At 44.0% G+C, this 20676-nt stretch overlaps 1 protein-coding gene across 1 annotated transcript in view; it reads right to left on the bottom strand.

Moving 5' to 3' along the window:
- Positions 1 to 10885: 10885 nt before the first annotated feature.
- GPD1L (glycerol-3-phosphate dehydrogenase 1 like) overlaps positions 10886 to 20676 on the bottom strand; it is a 62455-nt gene continuing 52664 nt past the window's right edge. Inside the window, exon 8 of the mRNA XM_063452228.1 lies at positions 10886 to 11749. Within this exon, the coding sequence (XP_063308298.1) occupies positions 11653 to 11749 (97 nt within the window). The 3' untranslated portion in view covers positions 10886 to 11652. The remainder of the gene's footprint in view (positions 11750 to 20676) is intronic.

Below are 20676 nucleotides of genomic sequence, written 5' to 3'. Positions count from 1 at the left end.
GGTTTAAGGGGAAACATGTAAATGTGTTGGAATGGCCTAGTCAAAGCCTAGACCTCAATCTAATAGAAAATCTGTGGTCAGACTTAAAGATTGCTGGGAGCTGGAACAGTTTTGCAAGGAGGAATGGGCAAAAATCCCAGTGGTAAGATGTAGCAGGGGCATACCTAGGGCATGTGGCACCCGGGGCGGGTCCTGGGTTTGGCACCCCTCCCCCCCGCTCTCCTCCCCCCTCTCCAAAAAAATAAATAAAAAAATATACTAAATTTTAAAAATGTGTTATATTTTTTTTAAAAAAAATAAAAAATGTATTGAACAAATTTGTAAACTTTTTAAAACCCCTGCCCCCTTCTACAAAATCCCTGCACACCCTCACACACAGTTACAAGTAGATAGTCACAAGCACACAGTCACAGGCAGTCATACACACAGTTACAGGTAGAGAGTTACACACACACACAGTCAGTTACAAGCATTTACACACCATCACTCACACTGTTACAGGCAGACAGTCACATATACAGTCACACACACGGTCACAGGCAGACAGTCATACACATAGTTACAGCCACACACACACACAGTTACAGGCAGTTACACATACAGTCAGTTACAGGCAGTCACGCACAAAGTTACATGCAGACAGTCTGCACACACACAGTCATAGGCAGACAGTAACAGGCAGCATCACACAGTCACAGGCAGACTGTCACACACAGTCACAGGCAGTCACACACACACAGTAACAGGCATGCAGTCACGCACACACACAAACACACAGTTACAGGTAGACAGTTACGCACACACACACAGTTACAGGCAGACAGTTACACACACACATATTTACAGGCAGACAGTTATACACACACACAGTTACAGACAAACACACAAGACAGACAGTCACACATACACACACATAGTCACACACACACACAGTTACAGGCAGACAGTCACACACACACACTGTAACCGCAGGCGGTTCCCTTATTTACCACTATAATGTCTTAAAGCATAGAACTTAGTAGGGCTAACCATACAGATATCTTTGCCATAATGTTATATAGTTAGTAAGAGATCCTATATTTAACATATGTAAATAATTGAGAATACAATATAAAATAAGGATTGTCTTGGAAGCAATAGTTTTGTCTTTTAGATATTTATTATATAAAAATATAAATATAGACATATAAAATCCATTATAGCAGAGTTTATAAGATGAACTTAAATGCTTGCAAATATCATTAATAGGTTAACATACCCTTCTGAACATGTCATCATGTCAGCCTCTCAGTCATTTTAAGATGGAGCAGCGTCTGCCTCCAAGTCTCTCCTCTGTTTCTTAACATTTTAAAAGTACACCTATTTATACCTTGGGTGTCGTCATTCTAGGGTCACCATAGTTCATATATGAAAAAGTAACTTGTCTACTTTAAATCAATTTAGGACCTCCCTTAAATTGGCAAAGATACAAGGCCATAACTAAAAGCATGTGCACACGTCATGGAAATTTTCCTGACTTAGTTCAAGATGGCATCTTAAAGTCTGAATAGCTTATCTGATGTTTATTCTAAGACATAAGTGCACAGTCGTGGGAGATTCCCGGATTTGGGGAATTTCCATTAACTTGGGGTTACCACAGTATATTGTGTACTGAAAGAGTCGTAGCATAGCCTTGAAGCTTATTTATGCATTATTGTTATTGTAATTCGTCTGGGGGTTATTGCTTAAAGAAACATCTATGAAAAATATGTTCCATTTCTAACACCTTGTCAATTTGCAATATCTCTTAAAGACAAAGTACACAGTTTAAGAAATACAACATTTCATTTTAAAACTTGTAATATTTGCATTTGCCCATAACAACACACACACACACACACACACAGTTACAGGCAGTTTCACACACACACACACACACACAGTTACAGGCAGTTACACACACACACACACACACACACACACACACACAGTTACAGGCAGACAGTTACACACACACGGTTATTATTATTATTATTGCCATTTATATAGCGCCAACAGATTCTGTAGCGCTTTACAATATTTTGAGAGGGGGGGATGTAACAATAAATAGGACAATTACAAGAAAACTTACAGGAACAATAGGCTGAAGAGGACCCTGCTCAAATGAGCTTACAGTCTATAGGAGGTGGGGTGTTAGAAACATTAGGATAGGAAATATCAAGTAGGAGTGAAGCAGAGCTGGAGGAGAGAGCAAAGCACTGTCCCATAGGAGAGAGCAAGAGACAGGCTTTCCTGAAGAGATGGGTTTTAAGGCCCTTCTTAAATGATTGAAGACTAGGGGAGAGTCTGATGGCAGTAGGCAAGTTATTCCATAGGAGAGGAGCCGCCCGTGAGAAGTCCTGCAAGCGCGAGTTGGCCGTACGGGTGCGAGCAGCGGTCAGGAGGTGGTCGCTGGCAGAGTGGAGGGTACGAGGAGGGGCATGCTTCTGGATCAGTGAAGAGATATAAGAGGGGCTGGAATTGTTCAGTGCTTTGAATGTATGGGTTAGCACTTTGAATTGACTCCTATAGGATACAGGGAGCCAATGTAAGGACTGGCAGAGGGGTGAGGTGTGAGAGGACCGACTGGAGAGGAAAATCAGTCTAGCAGCAGCATTCATTACAGACTGTAGCGGGGCAATATGGCTTTTGGGGAGACCAATCAGGAGAGGGTTACAGTAATCCATGCGGGAAATTACTAGAGCATGGACAAGCTCCTTGGTAGTATCTTGCGTAAGAAAGGGGCGGATGCGGGCTATGTTTTTGAGTTGGAACCTACAGGACTTTGCAACAAACTGGATGTGAGACTCAAAGGTGAGACCAGAGTCAAGTATGACGCCAAGACAGCGCGCTTGTAGGGGTGGACTTATGTGGATATCACTGACTTGAAGGGAGAGCGAGAGAGGAGGATCAGTATTAGGAGGAGGAAAGACAAGGAGTTCAGTTTTAGAGAGGTTACGTTTGAGAAAGCGTGACGACATCCAGTCAGAGATGGAAGAGAGGCAAGCAGTGACACGTTGCAGGACGGCAGGGGAGAGGTCCGGTGAGGAGAGGTATATCTGAGTGTCATCAGCGTACAGGTGGTAGTTGAATCCAAAAGAGGCAATACGTTTTCCAAGAGAGGCAGTATAAAGAGAAAATAGAAGGGGACCAAGGACAGAGCCTTGGGGAACTCCAACTGAGACAGGGCGAGGGGAGGAGGTATCCTTGGAAAAGGAGACACTAAATGAGCGTTGGGAGAGATAGGAGGAAAACCAAGAGAGGACAGAGTCACAGAGACCGAGTGATTGAAGAGTTTCAAGGAGGAGAGCATGATCAACTGTGTCAAAGGCAGCAGAGAGGTCAAGGAGACAGTTACACACACACACACACACACACACACACACACAGTTACAGGCAGACAGTTACACACACACACACAGTTACAGGCAGTTACACACACACAGACACACACACACAGTTACAGGCAGACAGTTACACACACACACACACACACACACACAAAGTTACAGGCATACAGTTACACACACACACACACACACACAAACACACACAAAGTTACAGGCAGACAGTTACACACACACACAAAGTTACAGGCAGACAGTCACACACACACACACACAAACACACACAAAGTTACAGGCAGACAGTTACACACACACACACAGTTACAGGCAGATAGTTACACACACACACACACACACACACACACACACAGTTACAGGCAGTTACACACACACACAAACACTCTTATACTTACAGACAGTGTGGGCTGGAGGAGTGGATTCCCTAGCCTGAAGTCCTTCCCTGGAGCCTGTTAGGTGGAGAGGCAGGGATTTCTTCTTGCTGCACCTCCATGTGCAGCAGTTACAGCAGCTTGGAAGGGCCGTGTTAAGCCCCGCCCCCGCTCAGGGATAGGCTCCGCACCCTTCTTCCTTCCGTGTGGCCACTTCAGCTTGCTGGTCTCTCCGTGTGAGCTGTGTGGCACCCCAGCTGCCATGGGGCACAGCCCCCTCCAGTCCCAAGACCAGGGTCAAGGCACCCCCCTACCAGGAGGCACCCGGGGCGGACCGCCCCCCTCCGCCCCCCCCCCTTAGTCCGCCACTGAGATGTAGCAAGCTCATAGAGACTTATCCAAAGCAAATTGGAGCAGTGATTGCTGCAAAGGTGGTTCTACAAAGTATTGACTTAAGGGGGGTGAATAGTTATGCACATTGACCTTTTCCGTTATTTTGTCCTTTTTGTTGTTTGCTTCACACACACACACACACAAAAAAAACATCTTCAAAGTTGTGGGCATGTTCTGTAAATTAAATTATGTAAATCCTCAAACAATCCATGTTAATTCCAGGTTTTGAGGCAACAAAACATGAAAAATGCCAAGTGGGTGAATACTTTTGCAAAGCACTGTATATATGACATGCATCCAACTGCCGATTGGCATCTCCAACAACGGTCAGACAAGTTAGGACTAATGTGGTGTAGTTGTGCTGGTGTCAAATACCACCTGTAAATCAATTTTTTTGGCTAGTTCAGTATGTTTGGTGCAAAGGGTCAGATTTTTAGGCGTAGTGATCATTCTTTCCGATTCATTTTCAGTGAATGATTTATTCAATTAAATTTACCATGCTTTGATGAAATGATAGTCTTTCAGTTTATATTTTTGAGGTATTGCTGCATATATCAGGGATATAGTTTTTTTCCGGGGTTTAGTACCCCCGTATAAGCCCTCAAAGTCCGTTGTCCTGCGCCCATTTACAGCCTCAAGTGTCAACATATTTTATTTAGTGAGCCAGGGGCAGAGTTGGGTATAGGAGTAACAGGCTATTTGTGTCATATTGTGGTCTTGCCGCAGCGTTGTGAACTTTATAACCGTGTTGTCTACATATAGTTGGTGTAGGAAGTGGACGCCATTTCGTTCCCAAATCATGTAATTAAAATCTGGGATTAAGAATTTCAGTGCTTTCACAGGGGTGGCTAAGGATATTGGTGATTGTGTTGTAAGGTGTTTGGAGTTAGTGTCCCATATCGTTAGCGTTAGGGTTGTGGTGGGTAGGCAATTCAGTATGAGCGGTCTGTTAGTAGGTGGGATCCATGTCAGAGTTTCAATCCCTGTGTCATTTGCCCAGCTTGTTTCCACTGGGGATATTGCATGGTTGTCCCGGCGTGTATTATATTACTCAGGATGGCTGCATGGTAGTACCATCTGAAGATTGGAAGGCTCATTCCTCCCTACCGTACAGGCCTCTGCATGGTTTTAAGTGCAATACGAGACCTTTTCCCGTTCCCTACAAACTTAGAGACATTTTAGCATACTGAAGTACAGTTGCGGTATTCGTATGGGTAGGAATCTGAATAGGTATTCTAATGGGTTCCAGAGTGTCAGGAGGACATCATTGGCGTACTCTTGACACCGTGAATGGCGTTCCCATCACCTCCACCCCCTGAATGTGTGGGTGCTGTCTGATAGCCTGTAGGAGCGGCAACAGCATCAGGGCAAACAGTAGTGGGGATAAGGGGCACCCCTGTCTGGTTCCATTACCAAGGGAGAATCGGTTTCTCTTTGCTCCTGTTATGAGCATCTACGCGCGTATGTCCATGTAGAGTGCCTTAATTGCTATCACAAAAGGTTCTGGAAACCCCTGAAAGTGGAATAGGTTGAATAGGTAAGGTCACAGCACCCTGTCGAATGCCTTCTCTGCGACTAATTAGAGAGCCAGAGAAGGCATCTTGGATTCCGCCATGTTCCACAGTATGTGCACTCCCTGTCGGGTATTTTCATACAGTTGTCGCCCTGGTATAAAGCCAACCTGGTCTGGGTGGATTAGTCGTGGAAGGAGGGATGTGAGTCTGGATGCTAGTATTTTTGCAGATATTTTGAGGTCAGTGTTAATGAGCGATATTGGTCTGTAGCTAGGGGCTAGTGTGTCCTCTTTGTCCGATATCGGGAGTAGAATTATGTTTGCTGTGGCCATGTCCGTATCAGGCTTCCCTCCCCACATGAAGTGACTACCTAGAGTTGTGATGTCTCTAAATCGTTTGTAGTAACTAATGTCATAGCCGTCCGTTCCCGGGGCTCTGTTTCACTTGAGAGATGCTATGGCCATCTCCACTTCAGCTTATGTGATTGGGTCCCTCAGCATTGCTGTCTCTTCCCCAGTTACCTTTGGAATGGTCAGTCCTGATAGAAACCTATGCAGGTCAGCGGTGTATGCTGTATTGTCATTCGTAAGATGGGGTGAGTGATTATATAGGCCTGAGAAGTTTGTGGTGAACACGTCATGTGGTGAACACGTGTCTGGTGTTGTGGTTATAAGGAGTACTTCTTTAACGTGGTAGTAGTGTACACAGAGCACGACGTCTCGAGATGCAGAGTCCAGGATGTGTTTAGGCTTTGGCACTCTGTGCGCCCTGTCCAGAAGCAGCATGTCGGTAGGAATGTCTGGCACCAGGGAGCTGAAGAATTCGGTAAGGTAGGCTGGGAGGTCGTGAATTGTGTGGGCGCAGTCTTTAATATACATTATTTTGCTTTCCATCGTGCAGATGGTAGATTTTGGACTATTATGGGCCCCCGCGTGCACTTCCATTTTCTCCTCCACGTGCACAGTACATGCGCCCAGGTCGTGGATATCCCTTCTGATACCTTCTAAACTTTTGGACCAGACAGCAATTAGCCTCTGGGATAGTGAGTTAAGTTGATCCATAAGGAATTGCTGTGTCACCGCTCCCTCCACGGCCGTTTCGTTCATTTCCAGCGGCAACTGTCTGAATCTTCCCCGCCATCTTGCAGAGAGGTCCATGCTGCTTGTTTCGCCGACCGTGTATTGAGGCCAAAAAAAAATATGTTTTTCGGCTTTTAGGCTGTTTCTTCTGTTTAGAGTGAGACATTCTCGGTTTGGAGGTATTGAAAGTCGCTTTTCAGAGGAGCCCAAATGCCAGAGCAAAGAATTAAGCAGCCATCTTGCTTGACTGGAAGCCACGTACTCCCCCACCCCCCATTATTTAAAAAATTTTACTTTTTTTTGCCTTACATAATGCTTATTTACCTTCCCACGGATGTGCTGATTCAGCAGCAACCACTACCGAGCCAATTAATTTTGTAACATCTTTGTCATGTATAATTTGCAATATGCTTTTAGGAATGCCAATCACAGCATCTTAAGTATTACAATCACCAGACACCTGTCATGATTAATATTCGTGGCAAAAAAAGACAGATCTCAAAAATACAGCGTAACTTAACTTGTCAGATATGAATATAAATTTGATTTTTAAGGTATTATTCTAATTTTATGCAGCCATGTAAATCACTTAAGCAGTTTTTGGCTTGAATATGTTAACCCATTCAGGACCAAGATCAGGCAATTCCCATGATATTATAACAGTTCTGATACTGGTCGTGAATAGGTATAAACTAACACCTGGGGAAGGGGATAGCAGAATGTTCATTTAAGAGACATTGGACAGGAGACAAATGGCTCCCTACTACTTTCTAATGCTAGCATGTCAAACTCAAAGGCTAACAAGGGCCAAATAAACAAGGTTTAAAGTTTATGGGCCCGCAAAAAAACCCCCCAAAATTTCAGTTTTCATAGAAATGTAGGCTTATTTGAAAAGTACAGTATAATAAAAGTTTAGATATATATATATATATATATATATATTTTTTTTTAAAACACTGGATGTTCTCACGTTGGTAGGGCTTCAAAAGAAACAAAAGAGCAAATTTATTTTAAGGAGTCGTGCATTTGCATATAACCAATGTTTGAGTCCTACTACCTTGACATATTAAGAAAAGTTTGGTAATGGGACAAATTATGAATGTATGCTGTTGCACAGCTGTAAAAAAAAAAAAAAAATGACGTTATCTTGTTGATTTTGAAGTCCTATGAGTGAGTTCTTCATTTTGGCTGAGATCATCAAACTTGATTATCTCTGACAATCCAATGCTTTCCCATAGGAAAGCATTGGTAGGCTATTGTGCATGTGTGGCAAAACACTGCACAGCCAATCAGCATCTCCAATCTAATACACTACACTTCACCCCATTCGAATACACTGCCCACAAATACAATACACTACTCCCCTCCCTCCACTCTTATACACTGCCCTCCCCCAATTTAATACATTGCCCTTCTTCCTCTTCCAAATTAATATACTGCCCCCTACTTCCCCTAGTTTAATGCACTGCACCTCCATCACCTATTCAATACAGTACACAGGAAGGACTCCCAATCCCCTCTTCCCCTACCTTAAGATCAACCGCCCATCCTCCAGTTCCAGCTCTTCTCTGCTCAGGCACGCCAGACGCTGCTCTGGCACTGCAAGCAGGAGGGAAGAGCTGGCCTGCTCTGCAGACAGACAGACACTCTGCAGTAATGCGCAGCCAGCGTGAACTAATGTTTAGCGGTCTTGCAGCCGCCGAAGCACGCAAGCGGCCGTGGCAGTGTACCTGTCTTGCGGCTGGTAGCAGTCACAGCGCAAAGTGGCCCCAGAGCAGGTGAATGAACATATTCATTCTAATGGATCACACTGCTATTTGTTTAAAAATAGCTCAACCATATTGTAACCAATTTCCAAGCTGCACATTTTTAAATGGGACTTAAAGGAGCATTTAAAGTACTATAACAACTACAGCTGATGTCAGGAGTGCCCTGGCACCCCTATAATGTAAAGAGTCAAACCTTTTAGATTTGGCAGATTTCATCAGACAACTGTTCTGCAGCCAAATTGAAAGGCAATTTTAGTTGAATAACATTTTGCTTTTGTCAGAGAACAGCTGGTTTAGTGGAAAGACTTTGTGTGACATATCCTACATGAGCAATCTAACTTAAGTAGGAGATTTTTTTATCCCATGTATCAGATGTGTGTCAATGATCAGTGAATCTCCAATCATTGTGTATATACAGTGCTTTACTAAATACTCACCCCTCTTAGACCTTTCCCCATCTTGTATATTATAGCTACAAGCCTGATGCAACTTGTACACTTTGTTCCGCTGGTACTCGTGGAGCCTTGGTCAGAGTTCAGCTGCCTGAGTTAGGCTAGTGGCATTTTATATGGCCTGTAATCAGACATGTAGTCATTTTGCTTTACTTCAACTCACCGCTTCTTAATGAAAAGGCAGAAAGCATAAGTTATATTGCTGGGAACGGAGCCAGTCACTGTTCCAAATGTTAATTCACGGAGGTGATTAAAATCTGTTTCATAATCAGACGTTGCTATTGATTGCTTTAGTTATTGTTGACCTTTCTAACTGGTCCCTAGAGACAGGTTCTTGTCCACTATGCTAATTAATTACATTTGGATTCAGAAATCAGAATGAACTGAAAATTATTTTCACATTAACTCATTTTGTTCAATAAAAATATTACGGATTAACAAGCATTATCTTTGTGGAAAAAGGAATTCCAAGTAAAATATATAATTTAGGTGGTTTAGTATTGGTGTAAAATGTACATTAAAGCCATTTACTTTATCAAGGTCATTTGTGACTGATATGGTAGCTTCCCCAGGGGAAATTTTCTAGGCAGCCATTTTTTTTTTTTTAAAGGGGTTTATTAATTCCATCCAGGAATGCTTTACTATAATTTTGGAATTCAATCATCCTAAAGAAGACTCATGGATATATTAACAACATTTTTAACTATCTAAACTTAAAAAGTTAGGGTGGAAAATGTGCAGGTGTTCCCAAGAGCCCCCAGTAATGAATTCCTAAATATTCCACACCTCAATGCACATCTGGGTTTGAAAATGTACTTTACCAAGAACAGGGTTAAAATATATACAAATAGAGAACATTTGACCAGGTCAGTTGCCTGATGATTCAGAGAGGTTTTTAATCTTGTCACATATATGCTAGTTTTTTTTTTTTTTTTTTTAAATATATCTTTCTCCTGTTGCAGAAAACAAGAATTAGATCACCATATTTTAAATCTGAAAACAAACAAAAAAAAAAGTTAAATTGAAATCCTAACATTCACCAATCGCTTGTTACACAACTCCCAACATAAGGGAAAGCTTAGAAAATAAAAAGAAACATTGCCATTTATATAAGGATTGCCAGGAGAGCTGTTGAGGAATATTTATAGTGTAATGATGTGTTCATTTCGAGACTATGATAGATGACAAATTACTTCATCAGCACATTAGACCATGCTCTGACAGCAAAGTGACATGGATTTATCATGAAAATGACCTAAATTGTGTTTGTGGCTCGAATCCACTATCGTTACTTTCCTGTAATCCAATCATCACTGAAATAAAGTGATTGTTCACATGGTGTAATATGAGTAACCATTGGAATAATTTTTCTGCCATTGTAAAAGAAAAGATTATTTAACGCCTTCAGAGAAAGGGTATAGTCAATTGCTACACTAACATGACCGTCCGGGCACATATGCCATGAAGTGGTTAAACAGCTTTAGAAAATCTGAGAATATTATAATTACGGTATTTAAACATGAGAATATTTAGCAAAACACTTACATTTGAAACGTGGATACACTATTAAACGTAAACTCCAGTCCCCTGATTTAGGGGGTTAACTGCATGTACACTTTGTATTGTTTCATAAAAATGCAAACATCGAGAAATAAGCAAGTCTATAAATCCCCTTACATACATTTCCAGGCTGTCAAGCGGATACGTGCACTTATTTTGATTCTTTATCTAATGTGTTATAAATAGAAGACAAATTCTGAAATTTGAACTAAATCCACATTTGGTCCCTCAATTATTGCACATGACATAATATGGTTGAGAAAAAAATAAAAATACAAAATAGCAATACAAAACAAATAAAATTTAATGCTGGATTAAAACAAAACAAAAACCCTACAAAATAACCACACACCCAACGACCAGGTAAAGTTAATTGAATGATATGTTTTGTATTTGGAATGGCTTAGACAAGTACACGGACACATACAATACATAGCCACATACATTGTCTTGTACAAGAGAAAAGCCAGAATCAGAAATAAAAGAAAATGTTGGACTAAATAGCAAATTTGCTGGAGTGTGTATGATTAAAATACTTAAAATCAACCCTCTATACATCATATGTTTCAAATATACAGATTTGATACATTTAGAAATTGACCATATTTAAAATAAAAAATAAGTAGTGTGTAGTAAGAACCTAAAACTAAATATCCTAATGATATGTTAAAAAAATTAAGGTGGTTATTAATTGACCTTGTAGAAAACAAAAACTTTTTAAAAAACAATATTCCTGCTAATGTGCGCAGACTGCCACTGAAAGATCATATATATCTATATATCCATCATAAAACCACCATGGTTTGCATAGGAACAATAGTTGCTCAATGCATATGGAAAATTATGGAGGGTTGCAGTCTTGGTATTCTTCAAGATTATTCATGTTATGAAATACTATTTAAAATGCTATTGTTAACTGATCTGTACGTTTACAATATATTCTTATATCTGTTCACCAAAGCAATGATTTCCACAGGGTTAAATACACTAAGCCAGCCACCAAATTGTTTTCAACATTTGCAGTAAAGATGGTCTCTAGAAGTTCTGTGCGTTGATAAGAGATAACTCTCCCAGCTTTTGCATTGTCTCAGGACACAAGGACATTACAGGAAGGCCCACCGATATATAGTTCTACATATGTTCTGGGTGGCTCTGTAGACAGGAAATGAATTCTTCCACAGGTATTCCTTCATAACAGATTTGATACACAGCAGTAAAAAGTGGAAACCTGCAAGACAAGCACAGATTATTTTAGGAATGTTGCAAAATGATGAGTGGAAAGCTGGTCCTGTAGGACCATATGGTAACTTCTAAAAAGTTGTTGCATAGAGTCACTTGGTAGTGGTTGTCTTTCCAGGCTCTACACTTCAGGACCATAACTGAACAAAATCCATAGCTTTAGCCAAGTTTTGATAAAACTAATGTAACAAAATATACACAGAGTCCTGGTGTATAACTGAAAGAATCCCAGCAAACTCTAAACACCTGTGTGGTATCCTCCCTAACCACACCAAATTTAAAAACTATACATACATATATAAAATAGGCGGAGTTTGTAGGTTCTTAGGTAAATGGTTTGAATAATACAGGAATACGTAGCAGTTTGAACTGAAAAGACAAAAAGGTATTACCAAATCCTAGTGCAATATTGTCAAGTATAAAAACGAGACTATGCTCACAGTGGCATGGGAAACCAGAGGAGTGGGATCCGCACAGAGGCACTTGAGACGGCCTGGGGCTGGTGTAGCGGCCTGGCTTGGACTATCTGGGAATTGTCTCCATACCTAACTCAGATGGTCAGCAGGGTGAAAGCCAGCCAGCAGGGTGAGAGACGTAAGCCGCAAACTCTGCAAAAAAGCTGCACGCCACCTTACTTCGCTGTGAAGTATCACCCTGGCTCCCAGCAACCATTGACTCAACAGTAACGTGCACAGGGCCGAGATTAACAAACTATATACTCTGTTGCACACTCTACATCTTTCACACAAATCTATCCTTCTATACTGCTTGTGAATATGTAGCCGTGTACATTCCTGTCTGTTAACAGATTATTATTGCTAACCCAGTCAGTTTAGCCTGCTTACTACACCGACATGTTTTACTTGCCTACTGACATCTATTAACACGCTACCATTCCTAGCCTGTAATTCCAATATAAAATATATGTTTTTACATATGCCATGCTACAGATCTATTTTGCCTGTTTTTATTCAGCTTGATACAGCGATGGTGGCATACCAAGCATGTATGTCAACACTTGCAGAATTAAAATAAATAAAGTGAATATTATACAAAATGGTGTGATGTTACATTCACATATGGTAGAGACTATATAGAATTGGCTCAGATCTGTTCCTTGGGCTCTTTATAAGGTGAGCATACTTGATTTAATGGATTCATCCTTGAAGTTAAAGGGACACTCCAGGCACCCAGACCACTTCTGCCCATTGGAGTGGTCTGGGTGCCAACTCCCACTACTCTTAACCCTGCAACAGTAATTATTGCAGTTTTTTATAAACTGCAATAATTACCTTGCAGGGTTAACCTCCACCTCTAGACAGCTACTTCCTGCTCTATAACACAGAAAACATGTGCTACAGCATCGCTGGACGTCCTCACGCTGTTTTATGAGCACATCCACCGTCGCTCATTTCCCCATAGGAAAGCATTGAAAAGCATTTTCAATGCTTTCCTATGGGGAGCTCTAATGCGCATGTGCATTGCATTAGGTCTCCCCTGCCGGTGGGCGGGATCAGTCTAGCCCACCGTCTGACGCAATCACTGGGAGGAGCGGCGGCGGAGGAAGAAGCAGCGACGTGGGACATGTCGCTGCCTCTGGTAAGTAACTGAAGTTTTTTTTGTTTTTTTTGGTCAATCTTTATTTTATTGAGGCATTAGGTAAATAGGATACAGAATAAAGAAGAGGGGTCATTTGTTTTTCAAACAGATTGGGAGTACGATAACATTACACACAGGGCCGGCCTTAGGGGTGTGCGAGCTGTGCGGCCGCACAGGGCGCCATGGAGCAGGGGGCGACGTGCGGCCGCACAGGATTTTAAAAAAAAAAAGAAAAAATAGTTTTTTTTTTTTTTTTTTTTTAAATTTGCAGCGGGGGCGGAGCTTACCGTGCGGCGGGGGCGGAGCTAATAGCGCCGGAAAACTGCTGCAGGGGAAGCAGGAAGGAGTCCCTGCTTCCCCACCAAACAGTCACCAGGAGCTGCACTGCCTCCACAAAGAACTCCACAGGGATTGTCAGGTGAGTGTGACTCTCTGCCTGTGTGTATTACTGTCTGTGTGTGTATGACTGTCTGCCTGTGTGTATTACTGTCTGTGTGTATGACTGTCTGCCTCTGTGTGTATGACTGTGTGTGTCTGTGTGTATTACTGTCTGCCTCTGTGTGTGTCTGTGTGTATTACTGTCTGTGTGTATTACTGTCTGCCTCTGTGTGTGTCTGTGTGTATGACTGTCTGTGTGTGTATGACTGTCTGTGTGTGTATGACTGTCTGTGTGTGTATGACTGTCTGTGTGTATGACTGTCTGTGTATGACTGTCTGTGTATGACTGTCTGTGTGTGTATGACTGTCTGTGTGTATTACTGTCTGTGTCTGTGTGTATGACTGACTGTCTGCCTGTGTGTGTGTGTGTGTCTGTGTGTGTGTGTATATGACTGTCTGCCTGTGTGTGTGTGTGTGTGTGTATATGACTGTCTGCAACTGTGTGTCTGTGTGTATTACTGTCTGCCTCTGTGTGTGTGTGTGTGTGTATATGACTGTCTGCAACTGTGTGTCTGTGTGTATTACTGTCTGCCTCTGTGTGTATGACTGTCTGCCTCTGTGTGTATTACTGTCTGCCTCTGTGTGTGTGTCTGTGTGTATGACTGTCTGCCTCTGTGTGTATGACTGTCTGCCTCTGTGTGTATGACTGTCTGCCTCTGTGTGTATGACTGTCTGCCTCTGTGTGTATGACTGTCTGCCTCTGTGTGTATGACTGTCTGCCTCTGTGTGTATGACTGTCTGCCTCTGTGTGTATGACTGTCTGCCTCTGTGTGTATGACTGTCTGCCTCTGTGTGTATGACTGTCTGCCTCTGTGTGTATGTGTGTATGACTATCTGCATGTGTGTGTCTGTGTGTGTGTGTATGACTGTCTGCCTCTGTGTGTGTCTGTATGTATGACTGTGTGTGTCTGTGTGTATTACTGTCTGCCTCTGTGTGTGTCTGTGTGTATTACTGTCTGTGTCTGTGTGTGTGTCTGTGTGTATGACTATCTGCCTCTGTGTGTATGACTGACTGTCTGCCTGTGTGTGTGTGTCTGTGTGTGTGTGTGTGTGTGAGACTGTCTGCCTGTGTGTGTGTGTGTGTGTATATGACTGTCTGCAACTGTGTGTCTGTGTGTATGACTGTCTGCCTCTGTGTGTATGACTGTCTGCCACTGTGTGTATGACTGTCTGCCACTGTGTGTATGACTGTCTGCCACTGTGTGTATGACTGTCTGCCACTGTGTGTATGACTGTCTGCCACTGTGTGTATGACTGTCTGCCACTGTGTGTATGACTGTCTGCCACTGTGTGTATGACTGTCTGCCACTGTGTGTATGACTGTCTGCCACTGTGTGTATGACTGTCTGCCACTGTGTGTATGACTGTCTGCCACTGTGTGTATGACTGTCTGCCACTGTGTGTATGACTGTCTGCCACTGTGTGTATGACTGTCTGCCACTGTGTGTATGACTGTCTGCCTCTGTGTGTATGACTGTCTGCCTCTGTGTGTATGACTGTCTGCCACTGTGTGTATGACTGTCTGCCTCTGTGTGTATGACTGTCTGCCTCTGTGTGTATGACTGTCTGCCTCTGTGTGTATGACTGTCTGCCTCTGTGTGTATGACTGTCTGCCTCTGTGTGTATGACTGTCTGCCTCTGTGTGTATGACTATCTGCATGTGTGTGTATGACTATCTGCATGTGTGTGTCTGTGTCTGTGTGTATTACTGTCTGCCTCTGTGTGTGTCTGTGTGTATTACTGTCTGTGTGTATTACTGTCTGCCTCTGTGTGTGTCTGTATGTATGACTGTGTGTGTCTGTGTGTATTACTGTCTGCCTCTGTGTGTGTCTGTGTGTATTACTGTCTGTGTGTATTACTGTCTGTGTCTGTGTGTATGACTGACTGTCTGCCTGTGTGTGTGTGTCTGTGTGTGTGTGTGTGAGACTGTCTGCCTGTGTGTGTGTGTGTATATGACTGTCTGCAACTGTGTGTCTGTGTGTATGACTGTCTGCCTCTGTGTGTATGACTGTCTGCCTCTGTGTGTATGACTGTCTGCCTCTGTGTGTATGACTGTCTGCCTCTGTGTGTATGACTGTCTGCCTCTGTGTGTATGACTGTCTGCCTCTGTGTGTATGTGTGTATGACTGTCTGCCTCTGTGTGTATGTGTGTGTCTGTGTCTGTGTGTATTACTGTCTGCCTCTGTGCGTGTCTGTGTGTATTACTGTCTGTGTGTATTACTGTCTGCCTCTGTGTGTGTCTGTGTGTATTACTGTCTGTGTCTGTGTGTATGACTGACTGTCTGCCTGTGTGTGTGTGTCTGTGTGTGTGTGTGAGACTGTCTGCCTGTGTGTGTGTGTGTGTATATGACTGTCTGCAACTGTGTGTCTGTGTGTATTACTGTCTGCCTCTGTGTGTGTGTCTGTGTGTATGACTATCTGCCTCTGTGTGTATGACTGACTGTCTGCCTGTGTGTGTGTGTGAGACTGTCTGCCTGTGTGTGTGTGTCTGTGTGTATGACTATCTGCCTCTGTGTGTATGACTGACTGTCTGCCTGTGTGTGTGTGTATGACTGTCTGCCTCTGTGTGTATGACTGTCTGCCTCTGTGTGTATGTGTGTATGACTATCTGCATGTGTGTGTCTGTGTGTGTGTGTATGACTGTCTGCCTCTGTGTGTGTCTGTATGTATGACTGTGTGTGTCTGTGTGTATTACTGTCTGCCTCTGTGTGTGTCTGTGTGTATTACTGTCTGTGTCTGTGTGTGTGTCTGTGTGTATGACTATCTGCCTCTGTGTGTATGACTGACTGTCTGCCTGTGTGTGTGTGTCTGTGTGTGTGTGTGTGTGTGAGACTGTCTGCCTGTGTGTGTGTGTGTGTATATGACTGTCTGCAACTGTGTGTCTGTGTGTATGACTGTCTGCCTCTGTGTGTATGACTGTCTGCCACTGTGTGTATGACTGTCTGCCACTGTGTGTATGACTGTCTGCCACTGTGTGTATGACTGTCTGCCACTGTGTGTATGACTGTCTGCCACTGTGTGTATGACTGTCTGCCACTGTGTGTATGACTGTCTGCCACTGTGTGTATGACTGTCTGCCACTGTGTGTATGACTGTCTGCCACTGTGTGTATGACTGTCTGCCACTGTGTATGACTGTCTGCCACTGTGTGTATGACTGTCTGCCTCTGTGTGTATGACTGTCTGCCACTGTGTGTATGACTGTCTGCCTCTGTGTGTATGACTGTCTGCCTCTGTGTGTATGACTGTCTGCCTCTGTGTGTATGACTGTCTGCCTCTGTGTGTATGACTGTCTGCCTCTGTGTGTATGACTATCTGCATGTGTGTGTATGACTATCTGCATGTGTGTGTCTGTGTCTGTGTGTATTACTGTCTGCCTCTGTGTGTGTCTGTGTGTATTACTGTCTGTGTGTATTACTGTCTGCCTCTGTGTGTGTCTGTATGTATGACTGTGTGTGTCTGTGTGTATTACTGTCTGCCTCTGTGTGTGTCTGTGTGTATTACTGTCTGTGTGTATTACTGTCTGTGTCTGTGTGTATGACTGACTGTCTGCCTGTGTGTGTGTGTCTGTGTGTGTGTGTGTGAGACTGTCTGCCTGTGTGTGTGTGTGTGTATATGACTGTCTGCAACTGTGTGTCTGTGTGTATGACTGTCTGCCTCTGTGTGTATGACTGTCTGCCTCTGTGTGTATGACTGTCTGCCTCTGTGTGTATGACTGTCTGCCTCTGTGTGTATGACTGTCTGCCTCTGTGTGTATGACTGTCTGCCTCTGTGTGTATGACTGTCTGCCTCTGTGTGTATGTGTGTATGACTGTCTGCCTCTGTGTGTATGTGTGTGTCTGTGTCTGTGTGTATTACTGTCTGCCTCTGTGTGTGTCTGTGTGTATTACTGTCTGTGTGTATTACTGTCTGCCTCTGTGTGTGTCTGTGTGTATTACTGTCTGTGTCTGTGTGTATGACTGACTGTCTGCCTGTGTGTGTGTGTGTCTGTGTGTGTGTGTGAGACTGTCTGCCTGTGTGTGTGTGTGTGTATATGACTGTCTGCAACTGTGTGTCTGTGTGTATTACTGTCTGCCTCTGTGTGTGTGTCTGTGTGTATGACTATCTGCCTCTGTGTGTATGACTGACTGTCTGCCTGTGTGTGTGTGTGAGACTGTCTGCCTGTGTGTGTGTGTGAGACTGTCTGCCTGTGTGTGTGTGTGAGACTGTCTGCAACTGTGTGTCTGTGTGTATGACTGTCTGCAACTGTGTGTCTGTCTGTGTGTATGACTGTCTGCAACTGTGTGTCTGTGTGTATGACTGTCTGCCTCTGTGTGTATGACTGTCTGCCTCTGTGTGTATGACTGTCTGCCTCTGTGTGTATGACTGTCTGCCTCTGTGTGTATGACTGTCTGCCTCTGTGTGTATGTGTGTATGACTATCTGCATGTGTGTGTCTGTGTGTGTGTGTATGACTGTCTGCCTCTGTGTGTGTCTGTATGTATGACTGTGTGTGTCTGTGTGTATTACTGTCTGCCTCTGTGTGTGTCACTGTCTGTGTCTGTGTGTATGACTGACTGTCTGCCTGTGTGTGTGTGTCTGTGTGTGTGTGTGAGACTGTCTGCCTGTGTGTGTGTGTGTGTATATGACTGTCTGCAACTGTGTGTCTGTGTGTATTACTGTCTGCCTCTGTGTGTGTGTCTGTGTGTATTACTGTCTGCCTCTGTGTGTGTGTATTACTGTCTGCCTCTGTGTGTCTGTGTGTATTACTGTCTGCCTCTGTGTGTGTGTATTACTGTCTGCCTCTGTGTGTGTGATTGTGTCTATGACTGTCTGCCTCTGTGTCTATGACTGTCTGCCTCTGTGTCTATGACTGTCTGCCTCTGTGTCTATGACTGTCTGCCTCTGTGTGTATGACTGTCTGCCTCTGTGTGTATGTGTGCATGACTATCTGCATGTGTGTGTCTGTGTGTGTGTGTATGACTGTCTGCCACTGTGTGTCTGTGTGTATTACTGTCTGCCTCTGTGTGTGTGTATTACTGTCTGCCTCTGTGTGTGTGATTGTGTGTATGACTGCCTGTGTGTATGGCTGTCTGCCTCTGTGTGTATGGCTGTCTGCCTCTGTGTGTATGACTGTATGCCTCTGTGTGTCTGTGTGTATGACTGTCTGCGTGTGTGTGTGTGTATGACTGTCTGCGTGTGTGTCTGTGTGTATGACTGTCTGCGTGTGTGTGTGTGTGTGTGACTGTCTGCCTCTGTGTGTGTCTGTGTGGATGACTGTGTGTGTCTGTGTGGATTACTGTCTGCCTCTGTGTGTGTCTGTGTGTATTACTGGCTGTGTCTGTGTGTATGACTGACTGTCTGCCTGTGTGTGTGGATGTCTTCCTGTGTGTGTGTATGGCCGTCTGACTCTGTGTGTGTGTGTGTCACATACAACCAATACACGCATATCACACACTGTTAATACACCCATTACAAATATCACACATAGCATACATATCACACACAGTCATCACACCTACTATCACAAACACAGACAACACAAACATTACAGCATACATGGATGACGGGGGGGGGGGGGCGCTGTGAAGATTTTTCGCACAGGGCGTCTAAATGCCTAAGGCCGGCCCTGATTACACAATTTTTCCCTTGAGTAACAGCCTCATTTTATATTAATTATACGTTCAATAATAGTGCTAGCTAGTTCAGTAAAATAGCAGTAAGTGTAGTTTGGCATAAGCAGAACAACAAGCAAGGTTATAACAGGCATGTAACATAAGGAACAGTGTACCTTGTAGTGTAATGTGGTAGAGCAATAGCCTAACTTTCCAGCTCAGCCTAATAACATAAATGCAGTGAGTATTCATGTGAAGTCTATCGTGCGGTGCTTGTGTCTATGTCAGATCAAGCGTCTAGTGCAAGTCCTGCGGGTGATCGTGTCTAGCTGTATTGGGTTGCCATCTCCAGTGGAGCGCTAAGGACAGCGTACTCTCATGGTGGGTAGATTACTAGGCATCAGAGTCAGTAAGGCTGGGGTATGGTTAGTATGCCTCAAGTCTGTCTGACTGCTTGTCACTGCATGTCTTGCTAAGTAGGCATAAGCTAGTAGAGGTCTGTATGTGAGGTACATAGTAGGTGCAGTCAACAACAAGCATGCAGGCGCGGAACAGTTGAGCTATTTCTGGCTATCAACAGAAGCAGGTGATCTAGGCTATCATATCTGGCTCATGCTCCCCTCAGGATCCCCTCCAGAATAAAATATTGCAGAGTAGAACAGTCCCTGTGCAGAGCATATTTTACGGTTTGGTAAGGAGTGAAACAGGACCCACGTTCCATATTGGTCTACTCTGCATCAGGATCTTTGCATTTCTGCACAGCATCTTTTGGTTGATGCAGAGGGGGGATGTCTTCTGTGTGATGCCCGGTCAACCAATTCCTCTGAGCGGGAGTTGCGGCAGCGGTTTCAGGTAAGTCAGCGAGGAGAGTAGATGAGTGCGGCGGGAGGCTTCTCCCTTGCTTATGGCAGCTTGTGGGGTCATCACCATGTGGCCACAGACTCTGGTACCTCTCGGGGCTGGGTCTTTCCTGTTGTGGGCGCTGAGGAGGGTCCAGGTGGTCGACCGCCGCCAGCGGCGGGTGGCTCTCCTGCGGTGTGGTCGGTGAACAGGAGAAGGTCTCCTTATGATCCCCTGCCTGGGTGGGTGTTCCACCCGTTGGTGCGCGGCAGCTTTTCCTGGGATCTGCCCGTTCCGCCTCATGGCCTGGGCCTGCTTCACCTCCTCTTGGTGATTGGGGATTTGACGTGTCCTCCGTCGTTCCAGTTTCTCCCAGAACCGGCTGAACAGGGAATCTAACCGCTCGTGTAGAGGCTGAGTGGTAGCAGGCTCTGGAGTGTTGGCTGT

Source organism: Pelobates fuscus, chromosome 4, assembly GCF_036172605.1.
Source record: "Pelobates fuscus isolate aPelFus1 chromosome 4, aPelFus1.pri, whole genome shotgun sequence".
Taxonomy (NCBI): domain Eukaryota; kingdom Metazoa; phylum Chordata; class Amphibia; order Anura; family Pelobatidae; genus Pelobates; species Pelobates fuscus.
This window is presented reverse-complemented; position numbering and strand designations above follow the sequence as displayed.